We start from the raw sequence: 24,579 nt of genomic DNA, 5'->3' as shown, positions 1-24,579 counted from the left end.
CAACTCACTATTTAGAAGCTTTGGCTTTGATTTCTCAGAACAGCCTTACAGGAAGAAACTCTGTTCTTTTTCTTTTTGTAACCATATTTCTGAAGACAAACTTGTACTGATTTATTTTGATTTTCTAACAGAAATAGGTTCCTGCAAAGAACACTGACTGTTTCTTCTTCTCCCCCCTCCTTCACTCCACTGCTACAAGAATATTGCTGTGCGCAAAGCTACCAAGGAAAACTGAAATCCCTCTGTTGGGAACTGTATACATAGCAATATATTCATACTTTGAGAAATAAGTGAGATTTTTTTTTAATTCTTAGCATGACATGCTGTACATCTCTTGCATGCTAATCGTGGATTTCAAATTTAGTAACTAGGTAATGTTTCAGCAAATTTTAGTGAAGTTTGGCATCCACCATTTTAGGGAATATATCTGTGTAGCTAACATAAAGGTCACCAGTTTTAAAACATTTAAAACTCAATTATTCACATCAATTGAAGAGTTTATATAGATAGATATATTTTTATTTGTATATATATGTACGTGTGTGTGTGTATGTAATTATATGACCCAATCCTGCATAATCCCATGTAATTTCAGTCACACGAGCCATCCCACTGATGTGGTCATGAGTCTGACCTTTCCCTGTACTGCATTGCCTGTCGGACTGGATACTCCATGTATAACACAATAGAAATTTAAAACTCTCTGCATTTCTCAGTGTACAAAAATACAGAGCTGAACCCTGATTTTTAGTAAGGGATTTGCCTTAAATACAGTCTGAATAAGTTCAGGGCATGGTCTACATGACGTTACTTTTCAGAAGTTTATGCTAAGCTGACGTGCATGGTCTGTTGCTAGTAACAAAACATAACTTCACAAGCAAAGCTTAGAATGGACAAATTTTTTACTTTCATTTCTTCTCAAAATCAGTAACTTTATTATGGACTTATTGTACCTGCAAAGTGAAGATCCTCAAAATGAAACTGGGCTTTACTCAATAACACTAGGTTATCAATAAACCAGATAGATTTCTCTTCCTGATGTGTCCTTCTAGTGGCTTGTTTTCTCAAAATTCTCATCTATTTTCTAAGTTTCAGCTTTGCAATGCCAACAGTTAAAAAATACTGTAAATTAGAAAATATTTCAAATTTTTCTCGTTCTTTCTCTTTCATCACATTGAGAAATTTCTTCCCAAGCTACAGTATGAGCTTTCAGAACTGCCTTGGGGGTACCTAGGGCACTCTCAAAGGATGTAAGAACCAGATTTAGCAGTACAGCACAGCTGGCCTGCCAGAGAATCTCTTTACAGATAGAATTTTTATATTGAATCGTGGAACTTCCTTCAGAGCGTGGTCCACAAATCTCTCATATGAAATGTGCTTTAGACAAATGCAGGAAGGAAAATCCTGTGTATGCGGTAATATATCTGAGCTGGCCAAATAGACAGTGGAAATTTGCAGGTAGACGAACTTCATGGAAAGCTCATTTTCAAGACAGTATTTCAGACACCCTTTGGATGTATAGTAATTTTGGAGCCTGAACTCTGACTGTAGATGGTTTGTATGCAACTCTGATGCACTGAATTCTCTTTCATGAAAAAGCAAGCACCTTTTTCCTTTAGAAGAAACTTATAAGGTTTTAATTTCCCCCTTTTTTCATAGTTCTGAAATGAATGCTCTGTTCAGCTTAAGACATAGGCTTTTCCAGTGGTGCAACAACCAGTATAAAGGCACTGAAAGAGGAAGGACTTGTCTAGGATGAAATGGACTGAAAGAGCTGGACGATCTGGGTTCTCTTAGCTATGACTATGCAGAATTGCAGTGTGCTCTTCAGTCACTGGCTAGTGACTCATCTGGTACCTTGACTTTCAAATGTGCATGTGGGCAGCTGTGAGGATTCATCCTTTGGTATTTGCATGGTACGTTAAACTCCTCAGGAAAAAAACCTGTTATAAAGAAGGCAACATCATCATTAGTTGATGAAGTGTAGATTTTGCTAGTTTCTGCACACACCTGTGGGTGTTCCAGTTTCCAGAAAGGAGGCAACATCAATCCTAAATTCCAGATGTATCAGTTTTACTGTCAGCTGTAAGTAGAGTATTTTGAATGTCCTATTTTACTGAAATGAAAAAGTCTACCATAATCAAAACTTACAGCAGTACTTTTCTTCCCTTATTCTTCAGAACTGATAAACTTGGGCTAATTTATGTGAGATTGTTTTCTAAAGTGGCATACAGCACTGGTTTGACAGAAATGCTGGGTAGTCAGTTGTGCATCGTTTATCTTTATTCTGCGGTATAATGAGGTTTTGAAGCCAATGAATTATCATAGTAGGATATGTAAAGCCTGGAATACGAAAGTAAAAATTTAGGGAAACTTATGGATCTCTGCTAGAAACAAACCTAGTTAACTGAAAAACAACAGGACCCAGATCACAAATACTTGTTCTTATTACAGCTGAACCTACCTTGCACTTTACGTTTACTTTACATTGCACTTTTTTACATGCTTTTTTAATTCAGTAATTGAAAAATTAGAGTGGGGATTTGGAGTTTCCTCCAAGGTAAGAAGGAGTCTGTGTTTGTATGGCTGTCTTTGTAAATATCTTTTTCTTTAGGTATCTGTTGTACACTGACTTAGATATAGATACATTCATATGTATAATTAGGGGTATAGACATTTGGTTAACTTGAAAGCTCCAAAGTGTCATTTGTCACATTTATGGTAGGAACTTTAACTGCCTTAAATACTTATTCTTTTCCAAAGTGACTTTTTTCTTTTCCCTCTACAAAAGAAAATGAAAATGTACTTCATGAAACTATTGTATATGAAGCACTTATTAGCCGTAATTAAATGGACAATATGAATTTACTACGTCTTTAGGACTCTGGCTTGTTCTGGTTTAGAGCAAGATGATTAATGCAAATACATATTACTTGAGATAACCATTTAGCAGCTAATTTAGCCAAATTTATTACAGCAGTTAGAGGTTTTTCATTTTAGCAGACGGAGACAAGGACATGACAAAAGCGGGCGCTGTCTGTGAATGCACACTGCCCTCTAGCGCACAGAGCTGGCTGGCGTTAGGGGAAAAGCCGAGGACAGCGAGTGCTCCAGTAGCAGTAGTACCCAGATTTAGTATAGTTTAGGTTTTCTTTAAAACCATGCTGCTCCCTTCCACTGAAAGATTTGCATTTCATCCCCTTCTCCTGACACTTAAGTATCACATACAAAATAAATCCGTTTCAACTTGGCAATATTTTGGCTGGAGTATTACTTTAAACATCTGTATTTTTAAGCCTTCTCGCTGTGGGCATTTAATAACACTGTTTCACATTACTGATTGCTTTTACTTGTTCCTCTGTTTTCTTTCCTAGCGTATTTCAAACATTGGAGAGAGCCTTTTTGGCTCTAACCAAGCCATTCTGTGCCTCCCTTAGGCCTCTTTCTTAGTCTGTTGGTGGATTTACTTTGCTCTGGTAGAAAGTAAATTCTCCCAAGACTTTCCCCCCACTGACCGGTGGAGATTTGGTTCATCTGAGAGCTGTAAATTCTGTTTGACAAGATCAAAGAAACAGATGTATAAGTTCAGTGGTTGATATCGCCTGCAATAAGGAGAAATGATCAAAGCAGCAGGGGTAGAGTATCTTCCCAAACCTTTCAAATATCCAGAATCTCAAAGAGGTCTACCTAGGAGCCATGAATAAATCACATATAAATTTGCCTTTTTTTTTCCTTTTTTTTTTTTTTTACAGCTTGACATTGAGTGCATTGAAACTGTCCACACAGCAATAAGTATTCTGTGAACGAAAGACATTTGTAGTTCTTTTTACTTTTCTTCTTCCGCTAGAGTTTCCAAACCCAGATTAAAATTATACTTTTAAAACTTGTAAAACGTACAGCTAGTTATGCTGAACTTCAGATCCTGTTTCTCATCTCACTGGCATGCTGCATTAAACCTAAAGGAAGCCAAGTATCTTCTGCTTATAATTGTGGCATGTTGTACAATGAAGATCATTTTACTGCAGTTCTAACATGCACTGTATGTTGCTTCTGTTTTGTTTGGTTTTTTTGTTTGTTTGTTTTTTTGCCAGTGCTGAATAAGGGTCAATGTGTAACAAAGTATTACCGCTGGATGCAGAAGAACGGAGGTTATATCTGGATACAGTCTAGTGCAACCATAGCTGTCAATGCCAAGAATGCAAGTGAGAAGAATATCATCTGGGTCAATTACCTTCTTAGGTAGGTCTTCCAGTCGCTTCTCTCACTTGAACTACTGTCTCTGTTGCTTGTCTCAGTGAGGGTTTTAGGGAAAAAACAATTGCCTACTGGAAAAAGTTAGGAAAAAGAACTTTTCACGTGGTCCACCTCAAAAACAGTGCTGTTTGGTTATGTTTATTGAAACATCTGTCATGTCTCGGTACACCAGAATATTCTTAAATTATTATGCTGCCTTAGTCTTCAAATAAACCCTCTACCATTTTATTGCATGCTTCTACTGCCCTGAAATCTGCTCATCTTGAGCTTAAATATAAAAATTATCCACATCAACTTTCAGTAGTTGTGTTGTAAAATCTGGTGTGAAGTGTTGGGTACTGGTTTATTTGCTTATTGAAAATGCATGGAAGCAAATTTCTGGAATGCTGCAAAAATGCCTTTCTGAAAGGTGTTTGCTGGTTCACTCCAGACAGAGGAATTTTCTCAGGAGAAAAGTCTTGAACTAATAGGTTGCTCCTGTAACCATCAGACAGTATTCACACTGAAAAACGCAAAATAGGATTTAAAAATAAAAGTAGCAATTAAAACTACTATTTAAAACTATGAGAACTATTTTAAACAGAAATAGTATTAATACCTTGAATGAAAGGCTTTTCCCTGAGAAATTCTGTTTTACCAAAGCCCAAGTATTTTTAAAGGAATGGTTTCTGAACTCAGGGGAAGACCAACAGTCACTGAGAGACAGTGAATTATAAACCTGACCTTTCTGATCTGAAAATACCTTTCAACACATTGTGTTTTGTGAAAATGTTCAGTAAGATTGGGAGATTTTTTGTTTCATTCCAGAGCAGAAAAAAAAAAAATACATTTGAAACCTTGAGTTTGTCATGGAATGCAGTTGTCATTTTCTGGCCTGTTCTCCTTTTAAGTAGCTTGGCATGCTTTGTTACATTCTCTTTGATGCCATGAGAGTTCAAAGTGATGTCTAGGGGTTAGATTGTGACTTATTATGCCAAGACCAGCAAGCCCTGAAGAGACTGTGCCTGCCTGAACTTGCGTGTTGAAATAGTTTTGATTCCCCTTTTGTGGAAGAGGAGAAAGCAACCCCTGGCAGGAGAACATTGAGGATACTGTGGGAAACCTTCCACAGCAGTGGAGTGTTCGTTGGGACTTAGATGTTTCTGTCCTGCTATGATTGAGCGCAGATATTTCTGAATATATCTTTATCCTGCTACTTTTTTGTCTTTTTGCAAGAGAGAGGCACAATGCAGCATTTCAAGAGTTCAGCTTAAGCCTGCCAATTCTGAACTGGAACTACAGCTTCACTGCCCCAGTCCTAACAGGACTTCAAAATACCCAGAAATGTGCTTATATTCTAACTGCAAAAGTGGTCTGTAAGAATTATGAACAGTTGCCTCTGTCCTCTTTGCTGCTTTCTAGACAATAGGTAAACCTAATCCACAAACATCCCACAAAATTATTTTCTCTACCAACAGAATACACCTAAAAAAACCAAAGCAGTGTGGTCTTCCCCAAGTCTCGTCCCAGAACTTGATTCTTCTGCTGCATTCCCTTCACCAGTCTGTTAGAGAAAGAATAACTTCTCCACTGAATTTGTATTTTTAATTTAGATTTCTCCTAGTACTGGAATCCACAAAAGATCCAAATGTCCAAATAGTATTTTAATGAGAGATCAAGGCATAATTAGGGCTACTGTTAGTAGGAATACTGGTCTGTATACATTTCCATGCATTAGAAAGTATGATTCAGCTGTCTGTAAAAGGATAGACTAATTATAGTGACAGGGAGGATTAATGCTGTCCTTGTTCTAGTAACTTGTTATTCACAGTGTGAAAGCCCTCAAACATCTTTTGCTTGGAGGGGGCAAATTTGGGGACTGCCTTGGGATGCAACAGAATAAAGTCACTTTGTCAGGACAAAACCATAAAGATGATAATCGTAAGAATGGCATTTCAATGTGAACTGTGTGAACTCTGAATTTTCACAGTACACTGTAATGGGCTGAATATGAGCACACTGTCATTGTGATAGTGTGTCAGTCACCCCCAGTGCTGCCTCATATTGTTCTATGCAGGGCTGCGGATTTTCTGCTCTATCACCAGGCTGGAATTTGAACTGTGTAGAAATGCTCACCTATTCAAAAAAAGATTAAAGACTTTGTTTATTTTCAACATTCCTATGCCACTTATGTCTAGCTGTGTCTGTTCCCCTGCCCTTGCGCAGATTTGGGAAAGAAACACATTTTAAAAGGTACAAGCCAAGAAAAAGCACAGGCTTGGGCTGGTGGGGTTTGAGGGTTGGTTGTTGGGTTTTTTTCCAGTTTCTCTGGTAGTGCAGCTTTTTTACATTGCAGTCATGTTCATTGCTAACAAGTCACAGGTGAGCACCACATGAGCAGATGAAGATATGATTATAATGGGTGTGTTGACAGTTCTTTATCCCTAACATATGCATCTTAACATGCACATGTGCATCTGTCATATAGTTAGAGTGCTGCTTGTGGTTTCTTGGTGATGTGGATGCATGTGTGCAGTGTTTAAAAAAATATCTTTTTATCTATTTTGTGGCCACATTTTTTTGAGCAGTGGTCATTTTCTCTAGCCCTAACTGAGCACCTTCTTACTAACTTTATGTATACTCTGCTTGATTAAAGTGTGGAAAACAGGAAAGTTGAGAAAAACAGGTATTGAAAGGGCTCTGGCAAGGTTGATAGAGAATATTGTTACTGAGATAACTCTAATAGACATTGTTGGTGGCAGGGATACAGATTGGAAAAGTTAAAACACCCTCTCTGTCCTTCCAGGCACAGTAATGGGATCAAAATCAAGATATTTTGTTGTTGGATGATTACACAGTGTAGCTTTACTGTTAGATATTACGCAGACCATGGTGTCCCACTTCAGTAAGAATGCTTTGATAGCTCTAAAACTTCACTAGAATCAAACAAGTTTTAATACCTGGTCAGTGTAAGTATTTGACAGCAATATTAAAATAAACCATCGTAAAATCCCTGCTGTGAAGCTCTAAGGAGCAAAAAAAATGTATGTTTCTGCATTTGCTCTGCTATTTTTCCTATTTATGTTCTTTGTTCCTGAACTTTGATATGAAAAGAGGGAAAAACCATGAAATCGCAAATCATCCGATTGTGTTTGCATTTGCTGTCTTCTTTTCAGTAACCCAGAGTACAAGGATACTCCAATGGATATTGCACAACTTCCTCATCTGCCAGAGAAAACCTCAGAATCCTCAGAGACCTCTGACTCTGAATCGGACTCAAAGGACAACTCAGGTAACAACACGTGATGTGCCTTTACGCCCAATAAAAGGTTCATATCACGAATGCTACGTGGCTGGCTTTCCAGTTGCTTTTACTTCTCAAAGGTTGTTCTAACAACAACAACAAAACAAAAATCCTGTAAAATTAAATTGAAAACCACTAGCAAAATATTTTAATAGCCTCAGCATTTCCACGGTATCTCCATTTCTTAAGTATTTCTCTTCACTCTGTGCGTGCATCCTTGCCTACATTGCTCCGAGCTAAATATTTGATTTCTCAGCTAAGTTTCATGATCAGCTGTTGTGCCTTGTGCAGAGGACACTGTTGAGTATAGTTCTAGTTATTATCTTTCCAGAGTAGGCATACGTTCTGAAGAGAAGTCTCTACTGTCAATCTTTATGACCCTTTCTCCTCTATAAATACGGTTTTTAAGAGTCTCACTAGGGGGCAGTGAAGATTGAAACATTTGAGGGGTTTCTTGTGTTAAAAGAATTATTTTTTATTAGAAGGCATGGGTTCAAGCACTTGTTTGTAAGCTCTTTAAGTCTGGGACTTCAGCTGTTTTTTAAAAGCTAAATGTTGTTGTCAAACTCAATGTGTAAATCAGTCCTACAGATGGTCCAGTGCACAGATGGTTCACACATTCCCCATTACTTTTAAAAGTGGTTACCTAGGCACAGGTACAGATCATCTGGCTTGAAAAGGGGCATGGTTTCCTGTGGCCCAAGAACTAAGGATGTTACTCTGCTGTAGTGTGCTTTAGAGATACATATATATATATGTGATTTTTCTCTCATGTCTGTGATTACAACCAAAAATCTGCAGAAAATGGATCACAGTGACATAAATCAAACAAAAGCAAGAAGAGGATCAGGCCTTAATGTTATATTATATGATATGGCTGTTCTCTTTCATCTTTTGCCTTTATTTGTTCTCCTTTGATGGCTTGGTTTGATAGTTTAAGTCAACATTAGGCAAACATACTCGCTTGTTGCCCGTCATCATTGGGAATCTCTTCACCCCTTCCCAGTGCTTCCTTCATGTCGTCTTGTTCCTAAATGGCCGTATAACACACATGTGGAAAACAGTTTGCATTTCCCATGTGCGCTGTAAGTTTCTCCAGCTGAGAATTGCATGTGCATTCATGACTCCTAAGGCTGATGCAGAGCAGGAAAGCATTCTTCAAAAGTGCACAGATGTCTACATCTCAGAAGATGTCTGACAGTCTTGGAAGACATCAGAGGCAGGGGGTTGTTTTTTACAAAAGAATTTAATAGAAATGCTAAAGAACCTGAAATCGGAACAGCGTCTTGGATGAAACCAACAAGTTTATATTCAAGTCCTGATAAAATCCCAGGCAAATTTTGTGTAGCTTTAGACTATCTCAACTTAAGCCCACTGTTGAACAGCTAGATACAATGGCCTTACTAGAAACCAGCTTCAAAAAAAAAAGAAAAAAAAAAATTGTAGGAGAAATTCAGCCCTAGGTGGAACAAAAAGCTGAATGATATTTAGGGGTTTGTGGCTGTTACTTTGCTTCTGTGGGTTTTACATTTCAAAAGGGAGGGTCTCTCTGCTGCTGGTGACTCTAGCAGAAGTCCTGCTAAGTGACTTGTGAAGTGCATCGCCCTGAATCCTCAGTCAAGCTCACCTTCTCCAGCATTTCTGGGAAACTGTTTGGTATTGACATGGCTCCAGGAGTAACCAATCTTCAGAGGAAAAATGGCCCTTCCCCTCTCCCCCTAAAACAAGTGTATTGAAAAGGGTGGTAGTTGGCTCTGATGAGTGAAAAAACATCTTTTATTTCCTATGAAAAGATTTCTGGCTGGTCTGTAAAGGACAGGGTCTCCTGAAGCCTTTCATGACCCTTTCAAACATAGTATGATAATGGAGCGTATTCAGCCTGAAAGCTGCTTTGGCTGTCTGAGTCCAGTGGGCTAGAGTGTTTATCTCATCTGTATTAGAATTAGGTAAAAATCTAAAACACAACTAAGTGAATTCAGGCAAGGAGAGTGACAGTTTCTCAGTGCTGTAGCTGAGCTATTTTCAATGGCCCTTAGATGATTTGGATCAATCAAGAATTTAATTCACTGCCTGAATTTTTTTTTCTGTTTTGGGGTTGTTTTTTTTAATTTGCTGTCCTTCAGAGGAATGTGAGAAGACAGTCTAGCAACATAACAAAATTGTTTTAACTGGTTTATTCATGCAGATTTATACACATATGACCTGCTTCTCCTCTCACACGGGAGGAAATCAGCAGTAATTCCACTGAAGTCACAGACACTGTGCCACTTCAGAAGTGGCAATGGGAAGAGGAAAATAGATGAGAGGACTAGGATCTTCATTAGTAAATAGTGCTACACCTGGATGCCTGCCCACTGTAGGAGAGCACGGATGTAAAAGAACAATCACCAGAACATAACGGTCATAGTGGGATTGTTCACTGACTTCTCTTTGAATGACATAGCTACAATGCCATTGTGCTCACAGTTGTCAAAACGATTCTTGTCCAGCAAGAGGATGAAAAGGCCCCCCTCAATCAAGGTGCAAGCCATATAGCATAGACTTATAGGCTTTTAGTGCACTAGCAGTCCTGAGTCAGAGAGATTCATGGTGACCAAAACTCTTCCGACACAACCTTGAAAGAAGTTGTGGCTCTACAGAAGAGAACGCCTTTTGCCAAAAACGTTCACAGCAACCAAATCTCATTGGTAGGTAGAACTCTGGACTTGGGTTATAATACTATGTGCCTGTTGTTAATGATTTGTTTCACTTTCCTTTTGCTCCAGAGGACAATGAGAACTCCAAGTCAGATGAGAAAGGAAACCAGTCAGAAAACAGCGAAGACCCTGAATCCGACAGGAAAAAGTCAGGAAATCAGTCAGATAACGAAATGAACTGTAATGATGATGGGAACAGCTCCAGCAACCAGGACAGCAGGGACAGTGATGACAGCTTTGAAAACTCTGACTTCGAGAATCAAAAGGCCCCTGAGGACAGTTTTGGCACTCTTGGCTCTATGCAGATCAAGGTGGAGCGCTATGTTGAGAGTGAGTCAGACTTGCGGTTGCAGAACTGTGAATCGCTGACCTCGGACAGTGCGAAGGACTCAGACAGTGCAGGGGAAGTAAATGCCCAGTCTTCCAGCAAACATCAAAAGAGGAAGAAGAGGAGAAAAAAGCAAAAGGGAGGCAGCATGACCCGGAGAAGGCTGTCAAGCACCTCAAGTCCAAATGGACTTGACTCAGCTTTGGTGGACCAGCCCCAGCTGCTCTCGTCACCAAACAGTGCCTCAGTGCTCAAAATTAAAACAGAAATCTCAGAACCTATCAATTTTGATAACGATAGCAGTATTTGGAATTACCCACCCAACAGGGAAATCTCAAGGAATGAATCACCCTACAGTATGACCAAGCCCCCCAGCTCCGAGCACTTCCCTTCCCCCCAAGCCAGCAGTAGTTTACATGTCTCCATTCCAGACTCTGTTCTCACCCCGCCAGGGACTGAAAATACTGCCAGCCGTAAAACTCAGTTCAGCACCTCATCCAGCTCGGCATTGGCTCCTGTGTCCTCTGACCCTTTGTCACCCCCACTTTCAGCGTCTCCACGGGACAAACACCCAGGAGGTCCCACAACTTCCAACTCTTTGTTGTACACTGGGGACCTGGAAGCCCTTCAGAGGTTACAAGCAGGCAATGTGGTGCTTCCTTTGGTTCACAGGGTAACAGGAACCCTTGCTGCGACCAGCACTGCTGCTCAGAGGGTCTACACCACTGGCACTATTCGGTATGCTCCAGCTGAAGTTACTTTAGCCATGCAGGGCAACCTCCTCCCCAACACCCACGCTGTTAACTTTGTTGATGTTAACAGCCCCAGCTTTGGGCTGGATCCTAAAACACCGATGGAAATGCTCTACCACCACGTTCACCGACTCAATATGTCGGGACCATTTGGAAGCGCTGTGAGCGGGGCCAGTCTGACCCAAATGCCTGCAGGGAATGTGTTCACGACTGCCGAAGGACTTTTTTCCACTCTTCCATTTCCTGTGTACAGCAATGGCATTCACACTACACAGACTCTGGAACGGAAAGAGGATTGAAATATGACCACATACTGTGTTCAGTGTTATACTCTGAGGCATAGACTATGTTTTAATTTAGACCTTTAATTCTAGCACTTTGAATTTGAGCAGGTCAGCTTATTCTCTCAATATGATGGTCCCCATTTCATTCCCTTTCTCTTTAACTTGACTTATTCTTTAATGTAAAGATATTTTTTTATTTTTGCCTTCAGAGAGTCAAAGTACCAGTTGCCTGCCATTTTGTCTTCTTCTAAGATGTGTGTTTTTTCCTTTGCATCTTTATTAAGATGCCTTTAATATGTGTATGCCTCTGCCATAGAATACTCAGTGTTGTGGTAAAGAGATTTTAAAGTGACAACCATTGGTTTTACTTCAAAATGATCTTGATATGATCAAGATTAAAAGAGACAAGCATAAACAATGTGCCCTGTTTGACTAAGTCAAATGAAAAGGGGGTTTTGTTCCTAATTCCTTTAAAAATAGGGGATAGTATTTTAGAATTTTATGCAGAGTTTAATTCTCTTTTTATGGTTAAGATTTTCTTACTTGCACATAAAATAATTTGGGTTCTTAAAAAGTTAATTTCTGGCCTGTGACTAGAATGTTAAAAAGTTGGACTAAATGTTAATTACTGAAACTTTAACTTAATTTCTAAAACCATGGTGCTATCATTTATTAATCTGTAATGTCTTCATACAATATGCAGCTTGTGGGCTGGGGTTTTTGGAAAGAACGTGTTCTGAACTGGTTTATAAGTTGGGTGCTGCAGTCTCCTTGGTTAGTTAAGACAAAAGCCCTCATTAACATTTGCTGCAGGACTTAAAATTTTTTACCTCCAAACTAACAAGCATAGCCTCACATCAAATTTAAATGGGTCAGGAAGCCTTTTTCAAAAAGCGCTTAAAAACAAAAAACTCAATTTAATTGACGCGAGGAGCAGTTTCTTAGGTGCATATTGTTTTGCTTTATTTTTTTCTCAGTGTAACTGAGGCTAATTTTACAACATCAAATAACACTTCAGAGTTAAAAAAAAAAACAGAAGAACTATTTAACATGTTTTGTTTTGTTTTTCATTTAATATTATAGAGGGAAGGTTGTAAATTTCTTTTCGTTCTTTGATTTGGGTATTTTTTTGTTGCTTTTTCCTTATTTCTAGTGTTGAAACCAATATGTTTTAAAACTAAAGAATGGGTTAATAAGCTTGAAATAGATAACTACAACTGAAAACTGCACATTAAGTAAAAGAAAAGAAATCTCCTATTTTGTCTTTGTTGCCAGAAATCACAGTGTAGTGTCAAACACTCCAAATGACTGTCAAATATAAATTCTTCTTCCACTCCATCTTTGGCAGCTGTTTGTTAAGGCATCTAATAACAGATGTGAGAACTGTAATGTGTACAATGTGTAAGTGTCCTTGGCTGTCAGTCCCATTGCAGTTTCAATGTGTGTTACTATATGCAGTATATACTAAGCTAATGTAGTTGTTTTGTCCTTTGTCTTCTCTGTGCTTTATCTCTAGTCCGGAGTGGTAAAGTCCCATTCCTGCAGTCCTAGTGAACCAGTGATTCTTGGGGGTTAGTGGTTTTTGTGTGGTGGCCTTCCTCTGTAATGTCACCTTATGCTGCTTCCACTGTCTGTATACCTTTTAATTTCTGCTGTTGCTTTGCTGTTGTGTATTCTCAAACCTCTCTCTCCCCCTTCCTCTCCCCCCTCCCCCCCCCCCCCCCCCCACTTTTCCCTCTCTCTTTCTCTCGCTCTCTCGTTCTCTCTTCTTCACTCTCAGAGATAAAAGACTCTTAACTAGCTCAAGGTTAATGGAGCCATTTCTCCCACAGAGGAATTCTGGGTATGACTTACTCTTCCAGTGTACCCCACAATGCACTCCAGAGTAATGCTCAGATATATTAAGCAAATTGACGCCATATAGCCTCAGTTGTTAACATTCCCAGAGTCCCTTGTGCTCGAACTGTAAGCAGAGGGTGCATTTCTTTGGTTTTCTCCCAGGTAGGCTGGTGCAGTAATACGTAGAGCAATTACCAGTGAGATAGGAAATGCTTTCAAAGGTCAACCAGCATTGTTTAAAAAGGAAACTGAGCTTAGAATTGTCATATATATTTGCTTATGTGTGCAATGCTAATATATTAACTCAGCTGTCCTTTGAATTTTTGATCACTCACTGCGTTGAGTCAATTCCTGCGGTAGCTTTGAATTTGAGAAGTAGGTCCAGACCACAGCGGAGTAATAGCAAAAAAGGAATTGGACGCCACAAATTTATTTAATGAGCTTTTAAAGGTTCCATTGGAAGGATTTCAGTAGGTCTAAAAAAGGCGAGAAAGCTGATTGGGAAATTCAAAGTTTAATTTTGGAAGCTCTACTCTAGCTATGGAACAATCAAAGGAGTGCACCTATCAGCTACAAAGAACAGCTAGACAGCTGTTGTTGTTTTGTTTTTTTTTTTTTATAAATGTTTCTGTGTTGTGTCAAAATGATTTCTGGTGATTTAAACTAACAGATAATCACAGCTGCTGTCTAAATCCATAGTGTTTAAAATTACAAAATGAAAAAAAAACTTCATTACCTGTGAAGACTGTGTCTGTGTTTTTAACTATTTCTTGTACAAATATATGAAATCTTTTATGAGGAGACTGGTGCCAAGTAGCTGAATAATGGGGAAAGGGATTCTGTTCGTATAAATCTTAGCAGTGTTACCAACTCTACAATATAAAAAAAATTAAAATGTTAAAAAGTGACAGCTATGGTACATTTATTTTGTGTTAAGCTAACCGAATCTAACTTCTTGAGTGCCTGGCTTATTTGAAACATTTTTTTCATTGATCATTGATAATGCTGCAAATCAGAAATGTACATACTTCATTTACAACAGGGTTCTTTTTATACTTTTGTAGATTCTCATACATGTCATACATGGTTGTCTTTATGTAACTTAATTTTTTTTCATCCCGCAGGTGCCATTTTCATAATAAACTTCTCTTGGATTTGTTACTATCTGGCATCATTTCTTTTACATATAACCATCCTGACTAATGAATGCTGGTAGTATTTGTTTGAGCAGGTATTTTTTAATTGTTTAAAAAAAGAAAAAAAAAGAAAAAAAAATGAAAAAAAAATAACCAAAAATCAAAGAGGATAAAGCTAGATTTTATTAATGCTTGTGAAATGAAGAAGAGAAGCTGTCAAGATGTAGGTTAAGAATGCTAATCCAAATACTACAACAAACTTGCCACCATCCTAAATTCTCAGCTACCCCAACTCATTGTCATATTGAGCATTTTTATGCACATTATCAAAGCTGAATAATGGACCTGCAACATTAACCACTATAGAAAGTGTGCATTTTTTCTTGATCAATGCACACTGGAAGAGGTCAGCTTTTGCACATTAATCATGTAAAATACACTTTATATTTTCATTTTTTTACTCTACAATGTTACAGTGAAACTCTTCAGTAACATTATATCCTACCTAGGCTGCTGATTCTTTTAAATGTGTACTTTCTTTCCCCAGACTGGCAACTTGTAAGTTGTTGGTGTCACCTGGCTAGACTTTCTGCCTTGCAAACTGAGGACAAAACATTTACCAGTGTAGAAAAAAACAAGGCAAAAAGCCTTGACCTCACAACTGAAGGGGGGAAGAAAAAAAGTCAAACACAGTTTTGATTACGCAGACATTCACACGCAGTGTTCGACCCCAGAAAGGGAACAGCCATCAGCGGTTATGCCTGCGTAAGTTCTGAAAAAAGGCCCAAGGCAAGTGTGTTTGGTCTGTGCTGTGAAAAGCAGGAAAAAGCCACACTCGGGAGATGCTGCCCCAGGTACCCATCGCTGTGTGCTGCTGGTGGCTGCTGCACGCGTGAGGAGGGGCTGGGGCATGGCAGGGGAGGGGAGTGGGAGCCTCCTTACCCACGGCTCACCTAGTCTCTGCATTTCTCCTTCATTCAGTGGCTTCCTTTACGGTGCCTCCCCCGCCTGTGACAAAGATTCCATATTTTATTTTGCTGTTGCTGAGTATGCAGCCTCTAAGAATGCAGATCTGGGGCATGTAAAATCAAGACAGTGCTCCCCATAGCTAAAATCTGTAAGCAGCTTTGAGTGCCCAAATCTTTTCTCCTCTGTATGTCCACTTAGAAGTTAAAACTGCTGGACTAGTCGTTCTGGATCAGATCTGGGTTGCCTTATTAATGCTGGTCAAACCGTCTTAATTGGTGTCACAGTTTTCAGCACATTTCTTTACAGCAAAAGATACACTCAGCTGCAGTAAGAGCATGTGAATCTGGCTTGCTGGGCTGATAAAACAAACAAACAAACAAAAAAAAAAACAACCACAAAAAATGTATGTGCAGTTATAGCTCAGCGAGCCAGCCCAATAGCTTAATAGCCTGAAGTCTGGCTCTTGGAGCTTCTGAGCAGTTCAGGATGCCCACTTCCCAGGCTCCAAGCACTGAGTTTGATATTTCTCCAACTTGCAGGGGGTAGAAAGGAGCAGAGGTTAGTGGTGCTGCTTTCAGCTCTGCTCGCATGTTCCAGTTGGCAATGCATCTTGTTTATGAGGTAGCTAAGGGTACGGATGCCAGCCAAGAGGAAAACAGAATTTAAATGGAGATTGGAAGAATGACCAGAATAAAGCTTAATGGAAGAATAACATGCCTGTTCCAAATAAGTGTTAACTAATATTAACTAAAGCCACTAATTCCAAGAAGGGGCTTGAAAGGGACATTTCTGAGTTGTTATAAAGGCTTTTTAAATATCAACCATACTGCCTATACATTGCATCAGAGCACAGCGTTGATGGTCAAAATAGACAGACTGCTGTAAGACTCCCAGTTGAACAAGAAAGTTTGTGCTTTAAAGAAAATGATGGAAAGGCTTTTTCATGAAATTTCTTTATAGTGATGCTGTTGCATTGGTTTAGCTCTGGGTATTGGATTTTGTAAGTTATTATTATTTGTAGCAACTTTAACAAACAAAAACAACTGCTTGAAAGGGTGGAACCCTTTGAAAAGGGTTCTTTGGGGTTGACCTACTTGCTATTTTTATAATTAAAAAAAAAAAAAATAAATGTTTGCCCTGCAGGAAGTTGGGCAAACTTTGTCATTTCATGAAAAAGCATTTCCCAAAACAACTGATGTCAGTAACTGCCACCTCTGGAAGGTTTGTTCCTGAACCGCTTGTTTTACAAGGCGATTTATGCGGGTATCTAAAAGCCACTTGAAGAGTCACAAGGGGGAAAGGGCTCTTTTGAAGCATCACGACTCTGAGAAGTTACAGTGATAGAAATATATTTCAGAACTACTTAGATAACCAGCTCTGACAGCTTGCACTGGGGCTGTTGCAAGGTGGTCATGTCACTGGAGTAACTGTAATGCCCCTGACAGCATATTTACTGTTACGATTCTAGGAACCGCATTAGTTTAAATGTGTCAGTGCTTTTAGAGCTATTTGCATAGTATTTTTCCTTCTTGCCATTGTAATTTCTTTATTTTCATTTTAGAGCTGGGGGAGGAGGGTGGAAAGACTGGGTGTACATTGTCAACTAATTTAATGAACTGTCATCTGTCCTGTGAGTTTACGGAGGAGCCTACAGAAATGTGAACAAATGGGATGTCACCAGAGCCACAGATGCTCAGGTAAGATCAAACCATTTATAAACCACACACATGCATGCACACAGAGATACAGATCTGCTGCCTCTGAAAACCAGTGGGCTTTCAGGCTGGGCTGGGTAGTACCTATGTACATATGCATAATAAAGGTCATTTCTTCCCCTCTTCCACCTATTCTTTCATCTTTTCATCCGAAGGACTGAGTATTGGAAGCAGCTGGAAAACATGTCCAGTTACATCCACACTGTTTTTTCACCAAATCAAACAGGATCTTTCTGAAAGCAATAAGACTTGAGACAAGCCAAGGATGCAGAGATTCTGCTTGTAATTGACCTGAATCAGGATGGGTATTCTCCACCACAGTTTTGTTCTGAATCCTAAATTCAGCAAAATATTGTGGAAGAACAGCTTTTATTTCCATAATCACTGTGAGATGGGTCTTATGGCAAAACAAAAGCCCAGAGAAGTTCAAAATTATTTCATATAGGTAACATTTCTAGAAGTATCCCACTCTAGAAGTAAAACCAGAGAGCTTAGTGACTAAGGTCCAAAGCCATGCAAATGAAGTCAATAATTATGAGTTTGATTCCGTTTGTAGGAAGTTAATTATTTTTCCCGTCTTGTAGGAGTTGTGTGGACTAGATGCAATATGGAAAATAAGGGATCTTTCAATAGACACAGACAGGACAACGAGTACTGACATAATGCCCAGGCAAAAAGAGCATCGGGACCCAATAAAGGCTTATGGGAAGCCAGTGGGAGAAGGTTTGCATTGATTTGCAGATAGGAGACTTTATTGCCCAGTACTTTGTCTCAAAGTACCCTTCACTGACTCCAGAGACATGGAAAGTGTTGACATTACCTTTCCCATTACAAGTATCCCTGAGAAAAAAAGGACCCGTCTTGTTTGTAATAAAAGGGAATGTAATATTTCCTTGCAAAAGGAAGGGAATCAGGTTTTCCTCTTGCTTTAAAAGCATTCACAGATTTATAGCGGAAATGACAGGAACAGGATGTATTAACCGTATGACCCCAGCAGAATTAGTCTACACCCTTGATTGATTTAAAAGTTTATCTGTATCCTCTGAATAGCCACAAAGGGTCAAGTCTTGGTCCTGCTCAAATCAATGAGAGCTTGACTAATGACTTTAATGGCTTCAGGAACAGGACCGAAGTTTTGAGCCAATACTCATAAGCAAATAACAAAGCAGAGCCTATAGCACGAACTGCAGGCAAGCGAGCCAGGCTAATGGGTACAGTGCATTGAGTTTCCTTTTGAATCCTGTACCACAAGACTCAAGCTAAGAGAGCAGCTTCTTTGTTTAGTTAAAAAGTCTTTCCCAGTCTTCCCAAACTGTATGGTCTGATCCTTCCGGAGATTCCTGCCTTTAAAACGGGTGGGGAGTGAGGCAGAGGCACGGGTAGGACCGGAAAGACTCTGCCTTCTCACACATGCTCTGTGGGAGTGGGCTTTGGTGCCTGGGCCTTTAACATGAAAGCAAAGGACTCTGAGGTGGAAGGAATTCTGCTGGACATCAAAGCTTGTATTTTCTTGAACTACCAGAAGCGCTCCCTGATGGCGGCACCAATATCACCAGTACAGCTTTCCCAGACCCTCTTTGAATATCATCCAAGAGATGGCAAAGTTCAGCACACTGTAAAGCGTGAGTGTTCACTGAAACCAGTTCCCAGTTTCTGTTCAGTGCTGTGAATCTCAGAGGCCACTTAGCATCCGTGGCCATCTCTCCTGTACCTCAGTTAAAATGTCATTTCTTTCTTCTAGCCAGTTCTCTGCTTCATTACAGCATGTAAGATAGCATCTTGCAGGATAGTTGCAAAAGCTGATTCCAGCTCAGGAAGTCCAGTCTCCTTAGATTACAACAGATGGAAAGAACTAGGATTCTCCAAAGATCTACTTTAAGCTGAAAACACACCCTAAATGCTGTGATTCATCCCATAGCAAGGACCTAGGGATCTTAGACTTTGCAGGGTAAGATCTGTGAAGATGCCTTCCATTTATTGCTCCTTGGCACTTCAAACAAGCTCTGATTTTTGTCCTCTTCCCCACTTGAAATGTCCTTGCTGCTCTGTACTTCTGCTCTTCTCTCTACTGCAAGACCTGCAGCTGATGGGTCTGGCTTGGCCCCCTTCAGTTCCTAGATAATTTTCTTCGGTGGACATTACCTGAAATTTCCAATTGCATATTGACATGATCATTTGCTTCCCATGAGGCTGTAGCCTTCACGTTTTCTGTATGGCATCATTTTTCGTCCTTTTTCCACCAGCTCTGTTTTTGACTTTGCCCATCCTTTTTAAGCTTTACAGTGTCTTCAAAGACACACCCCTGGGTGCACAGCACTTCGCCAGCGTGATCTATAACCATTACTGCCACTGCCTGGCCCTTGTTGCCAAGCCAATTTGATATCCAATTGAGTATTTTACCATCAGTCCCATACTGGCTAACCTTATAAATTAATCTGTTATGTGGCACCGTATTGAGAGCCTTTTCAAGTTCAAGTAAATTATGTCTCCTTCTTCACCCCTGTCCACTTTCATTGTCACTTCCTCAGAGAAATGAATCAGGATTGTTAAGCATGACCTCCCTTTTGTAAATCCATGCTGACTATCTCTAACCAATCTATATTAGATTGATATTAAATCAGGACACAGACTCAGAGGGGGCCTGCAATATAAATGCAACCTAAGGTTGCTTCTTGTGGAGATGAGAGATGGGAATCGCTGATATCCTGAAGTTAACAGTACCAGGTCTGATGGTTTGCCTATAACTTATTAGTGGCCAGATCCCTCCCCAGGGTCGCAACCAGAACTCCTCCAGAGAAAACAAAAAGCTTTTACCTGCATTTGCCTAGCATGCTTCTGTTGCAGAAGTGAATGTAATCACTGAGGATGAGAACTGGGTTCTGCTTTTACTCTTCTAGGATTAAGTCAAAATCACAAAGATGTTGCAAAAACCTCATTTTCAACAGAATGCTGGCCTACAGCTTCAGAGAAGAGCTGTATCTGCATTGCCTAAGGTGCATGTCAAAAGGCAGCACAGCAGGGGCCGTGAGGGACAGCTGGGTGAATCACACACCACGTCCCCTTGCTTGCTTGCTGGGGTATAAAGGTGGAAGCCGACAGAAGCAGGGTGAGGTAAGAGGCTCTCGGCAGTGACTCCTGGCAGCATTTTAAGTATAAATTAGGTACATTTTGCTAGTTTTTCTGCCTCCGTGACTGGAAATGTCTCCCTGAGTGCTGTAAGCGTAATTGAGGTCTCTTTAGTTTGGGCAGGTAAAAACCAGTTGTTCCCAACAGCCTGCCTTGAGTTGGTTTGACAGCATATACATCAAACACACAGAGATACACAGGAGGTCAAGGACATCCCCTGGGAAAAGAACCTTTGGCTTCCTGCCTCACAGCACACCAAGGTGCACACGGGGAGCCTTCACATCTACACCCTGCGGAGGCTCATTGCTTATATCCTACATACATACACATGTATGGTTCCCTGATGCCTTCAAATCAAAAATGCAGTGGTCTGTGTATGGTGGGAGAGATGTTCTGGGAGAGTTCAGCACAGGCAGTGCTGCTGCAGGACTTGGATATTCTGGCAAACATCCACTGAAACAAAGGAAAGAGGCCCCCCAATCAGTCTGGCTTTCTTTCAAGATCTTGACCTTGTAACAGCCAGCACAGACATGTTCAGAAAAATAACTTGCAAAAAACAGAAGGTCAATACAGAGAAACATAACTTAAAGATAAGGGTTCTAAGGGTATAAAGAAGAGTCAGAGCATGTCTTCCCTGTTTGGAAGAGAAGATTGCTCACATGCTTTATGATGAAACAGTTCTGAAGAGGAAGTAAAACTATCAAGTATTTCTTAGACAAACAAAAAAGCAGAAAAGAAAAAAAAAAAAAAAAAACACAAACACAAAACTAAATAAAGTTCCTAGAGTTATCGCATTGCTAACATCTGCAGCTAAAACATCTAGTCTTGTCCTAGCATAAAGATACATCACAGCTGTATAGAGTCCCACAGGCAAAGAAACATGGTTTTATAGCAGGGGCATCATATAAAGTTATACATACAATCCAAGTTACCAAACTTCTTTAAGGGATCAGCTATTGGATAAGCACACACCCTAAAAAGTTCCATCAGACAGCAAGTTATATACTGTAGCCTTCAAGCAGAAGTTGTATAGCTATTTTTCTGAACAAATCTGATCATGTGTGACAGATCAGATGATAGTAACCATCCCTTCTGACCATAAGACCCTGTTGAATTAGTGACCTTGCTGACACTAGTAAAAAAAACTCTGTAATTGTGCAATTTGTATAGTTAGGGATTAGGCAAATTAGCAACATTAAACTGTAAGCAAAAAAAATTAACAAAAAAACCAAACAGCATCAAAATTATTTGTCATGATTACAAGTTTCTGCCTATGAGTTCCAGCACATTTTTGTGAGCAAATAGTGAATTTCTGTGAAGGATTGAAAGTACCTTTTCAGTATTATGTTGGCTCCATGTTCTCCTGCAGCAGGTGAGTTGGGCTTACAGGAATCATCTGGGCACTTCAGAGAAATCAGCCATGGGAGGGGAGGGTGGGAAGGGACATTTGAGCTAGGAGATATCCTACAACGGCAGCATTATGTGTCTCCATTGGTTCACAGCTTGAACATCTCCATGCAGAGCAATGAAGCTGGGCTAATTATCATTGATAATATACGACTGTGGGCTGGCTTCAGGGGTGTCAGGTTGGCCGATGTAGATAAGGTGCAGCTGTGGCTGGTTCTGGTAAGGGGTTGGGCAGCCAATGAAGAGGGAGCAGCTGAGGAAGGAGAGGAGGAAGAAGCAGAGAGAAGAGAGAGAACACACACCCTGGATGAGGCGAGATGAGGAGAAGGCAGCAGAGGGACTGGCATGAAGAGTGTGCTGGTAAAAGACCTTGTTGCAGCTTGATAGTTTGGAGAGTGCTGTGACGTCTCCATACACCCAAACTGAACCAGCTTCCCATGGCAGCAGGGACTCACACCCGTGGGACAGCTCAAGCACCATGTGGTGGAGCCGCGGCAGGGCAGCAGGGGCCGGGGGACCCACCACAGGCATGTCTTGCCATCAGCCAGCACGTTCGGCACACTGTCCCTCCTAGCTGTCATTCCTGGCTGGCAGCGTAAGGGATTTACTAACTTGGGTGTCTGTAGGCACAGCATAGAATTTCTAAAAACGCTTGGGGCCATCTAAATTGTTGCTTAAAACATTAATATTCGTATGACCAGAAATCACACCATAAAAACAATTTTCCCAAACCTCACAAGTATTAACTTCACTGTTGGCTAAATATCAGACTCAAAAAAAAAAAAAAAAAAAAAAAAAAAAAAAAAAAACACCTTTCATCACTTTCATGGCATGGTGCTGAGGTGTGCACCATCTCCAACTTTGGCTTTGTGGTGCTGCAATGAGACGCAGATTTTTGTCACCTAGCTATGCATTTATTCCCATTACTTAAATTCATCTTCTGATACAGATGAAGTCTTTTTCAAACTAAATTAATTCACTACAATACCCTAGACCCTTAATTAGACCACAAACACAAACTTTCTTTACTCACAGAGACTCTGTGTAACTGACCCACTGCTGCAGGTGGAAAGTTCTCTCTCCCTGGAGTACACATGACTTCCTTAAAATTGGGAAATCTCAAATGCCTCCTTTGAGAGATTCTTGCTTTGGCTCAAAATATCTTCTCCCCGGCTGTTTTGGCTATGTCCAAAAGAGGAAAGAATGTTGGAGAGAGAAAACAGTCGCTTCTAATTAACTAGAAGTGTATAGTGATACTACTTGGTAATGATACCACTGCTACTAGCAGTAGTAGTTGTATTAGCATCAGTAGTAGTGGTGTTGTACTGTAGCAGTAGTACCAATCACATTTGCTATCCCATGGTAACGATAGCAGTGACGATTAAATAACTGAGGTCTTATCAGGATAAATTCAAAGTTTGGCTGGATTTTCCTGTGCTTATGAAAGTGCACTTAACTGGGAATGTTTACTTTCACCTTCCCTGACTCTGTGCTTGCTTCTACCCTTTTTGGTCACGGATAGACTCATTTTTTTCATTTGTGTACAAGATTACACACTGTCAGAGGTTAGCAAAGTAGGCAATCTGGAGGCTTCATTTCGGAATATTATTTTGTCAGTTGACCTTGTAATACTATCATTTGATAACTGCATATGACACCGGCATTTAATACGGTGTCTGGGCTGACAGATAAAATTCAAGGCACAAATCAGTAACTGTCCAAGGACCTGATCACCATGAAGATGGCCTGCCTTCTCACTCCATGCCCAAACTAATATGAGCAATTTGGAGGGGTTCATCATGGTGGGTCACTGGCTCTTAAAATGATTCCCTTTATAATTTGCTACAGTGGGAACTTGACAACCTTGTAAAGGGCATGCAAGAAGCTTTTCTTTAGTTGTCTAAAACGGCTGATAAATGCTGTGACGTTATATGTCAAAAATAACATTTTCTTTGACGTTATGGGTGAGTCTAGGGAACTGCAAGGTAATCCTCTGCTCCATAGTAAAAGAACATATTACAGACTTGGGCTCAAAAAGTACCAAAATGCTGATTAATAACTCAACAGGGGTTAATAATAATAATAATAATAATAATAAAATATTACATAATAATAATAATAGTTACACAGGGTTATTCGTAATTGTTAGTTAGAACTGCAATCTGATTATCTTTTCACACACATCCCATCTGTATACCTGACAGCCCTCTGCTGAGACATAAAGGTGAGTGGCACGTGCTCGGTGAAGCTGACCCGTACAGTGAAATGGTTTATGAGAAATGACGATATATGATGAGAATACAAAACCTGATAATAGGTTTATTTATTGATTGAAAATAAAATTCATGAACTGTGAAGCTGAAAACTGCACCAGAGGGAATTGGTCCAAAAGGACGTTAGGAAGAGGGAGAGAGAGAGAGTGCACATGCGTGCGTGTGTGTGTATTACATGTAAACTAAGTTAAAGGTTGCCTAAAGGCGTCTGATTCCACAAGCAGAGCCTCAGAGAATAGGATCTGAAAGCCTTTAATACTGCTAAGGCTTTGTCAGTAAGATATTTGCATATTTTGCCTACAAACCCAAAATGCTGTATTAATTCATTTTTATTTACCTTTCCACCGCTTCCAAAAGAAGCCTCGCAGGAAGCCATTAATGACACAGCTTCATAAGAGATAATTTTCAGAGAGGCTTTGCAGGTAGTGACTGAAGGGGGAAAAAAATGTGTGTCAAATTTAGGTTATTAACAACATAATCCTTAAACAGACGGTATCTCAAAGACTAATTCATCTTC

At 39.9% G+C, this 24,579-nt stretch overlaps 1 protein-coding gene across 3 annotated transcripts in view; it reads left to right on the top strand.

Moving 5' to 3' along the window:
• Nucleotides 1-20,841, top strand: part of NPAS3 (neuronal PAS domain protein 3) — a 622,181-nt gene extending 601,340 nt beyond the window's left edge. For all 3 annotated transcript variants that reach the window (XM_080397022.1, XM_080397023.1, XM_080397024.1), the window contains 3 exons: nt 4,092-4,239; nt 7,410-7,525; nt 10,303-20,841. In XM_080397022.1, coding sequence (XP_080253148.1) covers nt 4,092-4,239; nt 7,410-7,525; nt 10,303-11,612 — 1,574 coding nt within the window. In that variant the 3' untranslated portion in view covers nt 11,613-20,841. The remainder of the gene's footprint in view (nt 1-4,091; nt 4,240-7,409; nt 7,526-10,302) is intronic.
• Nucleotides 20,842-24,579: the final 3,738 nt, after the last annotated feature.

Source organism: Falco punctatus, assembly GCF_963210335.1.
Source record: "Falco punctatus genome assembly, chromosome: 7".
NCBI classification, from domain to species: Eukaryota; Metazoa; Chordata; class Aves; order Falconiformes; family Falconidae; genus Falco; species Falco punctatus.
Note: the sequence above shows the minus strand (reverse complement) of the source record. Positions and strands in the feature narration are given on the sequence as shown.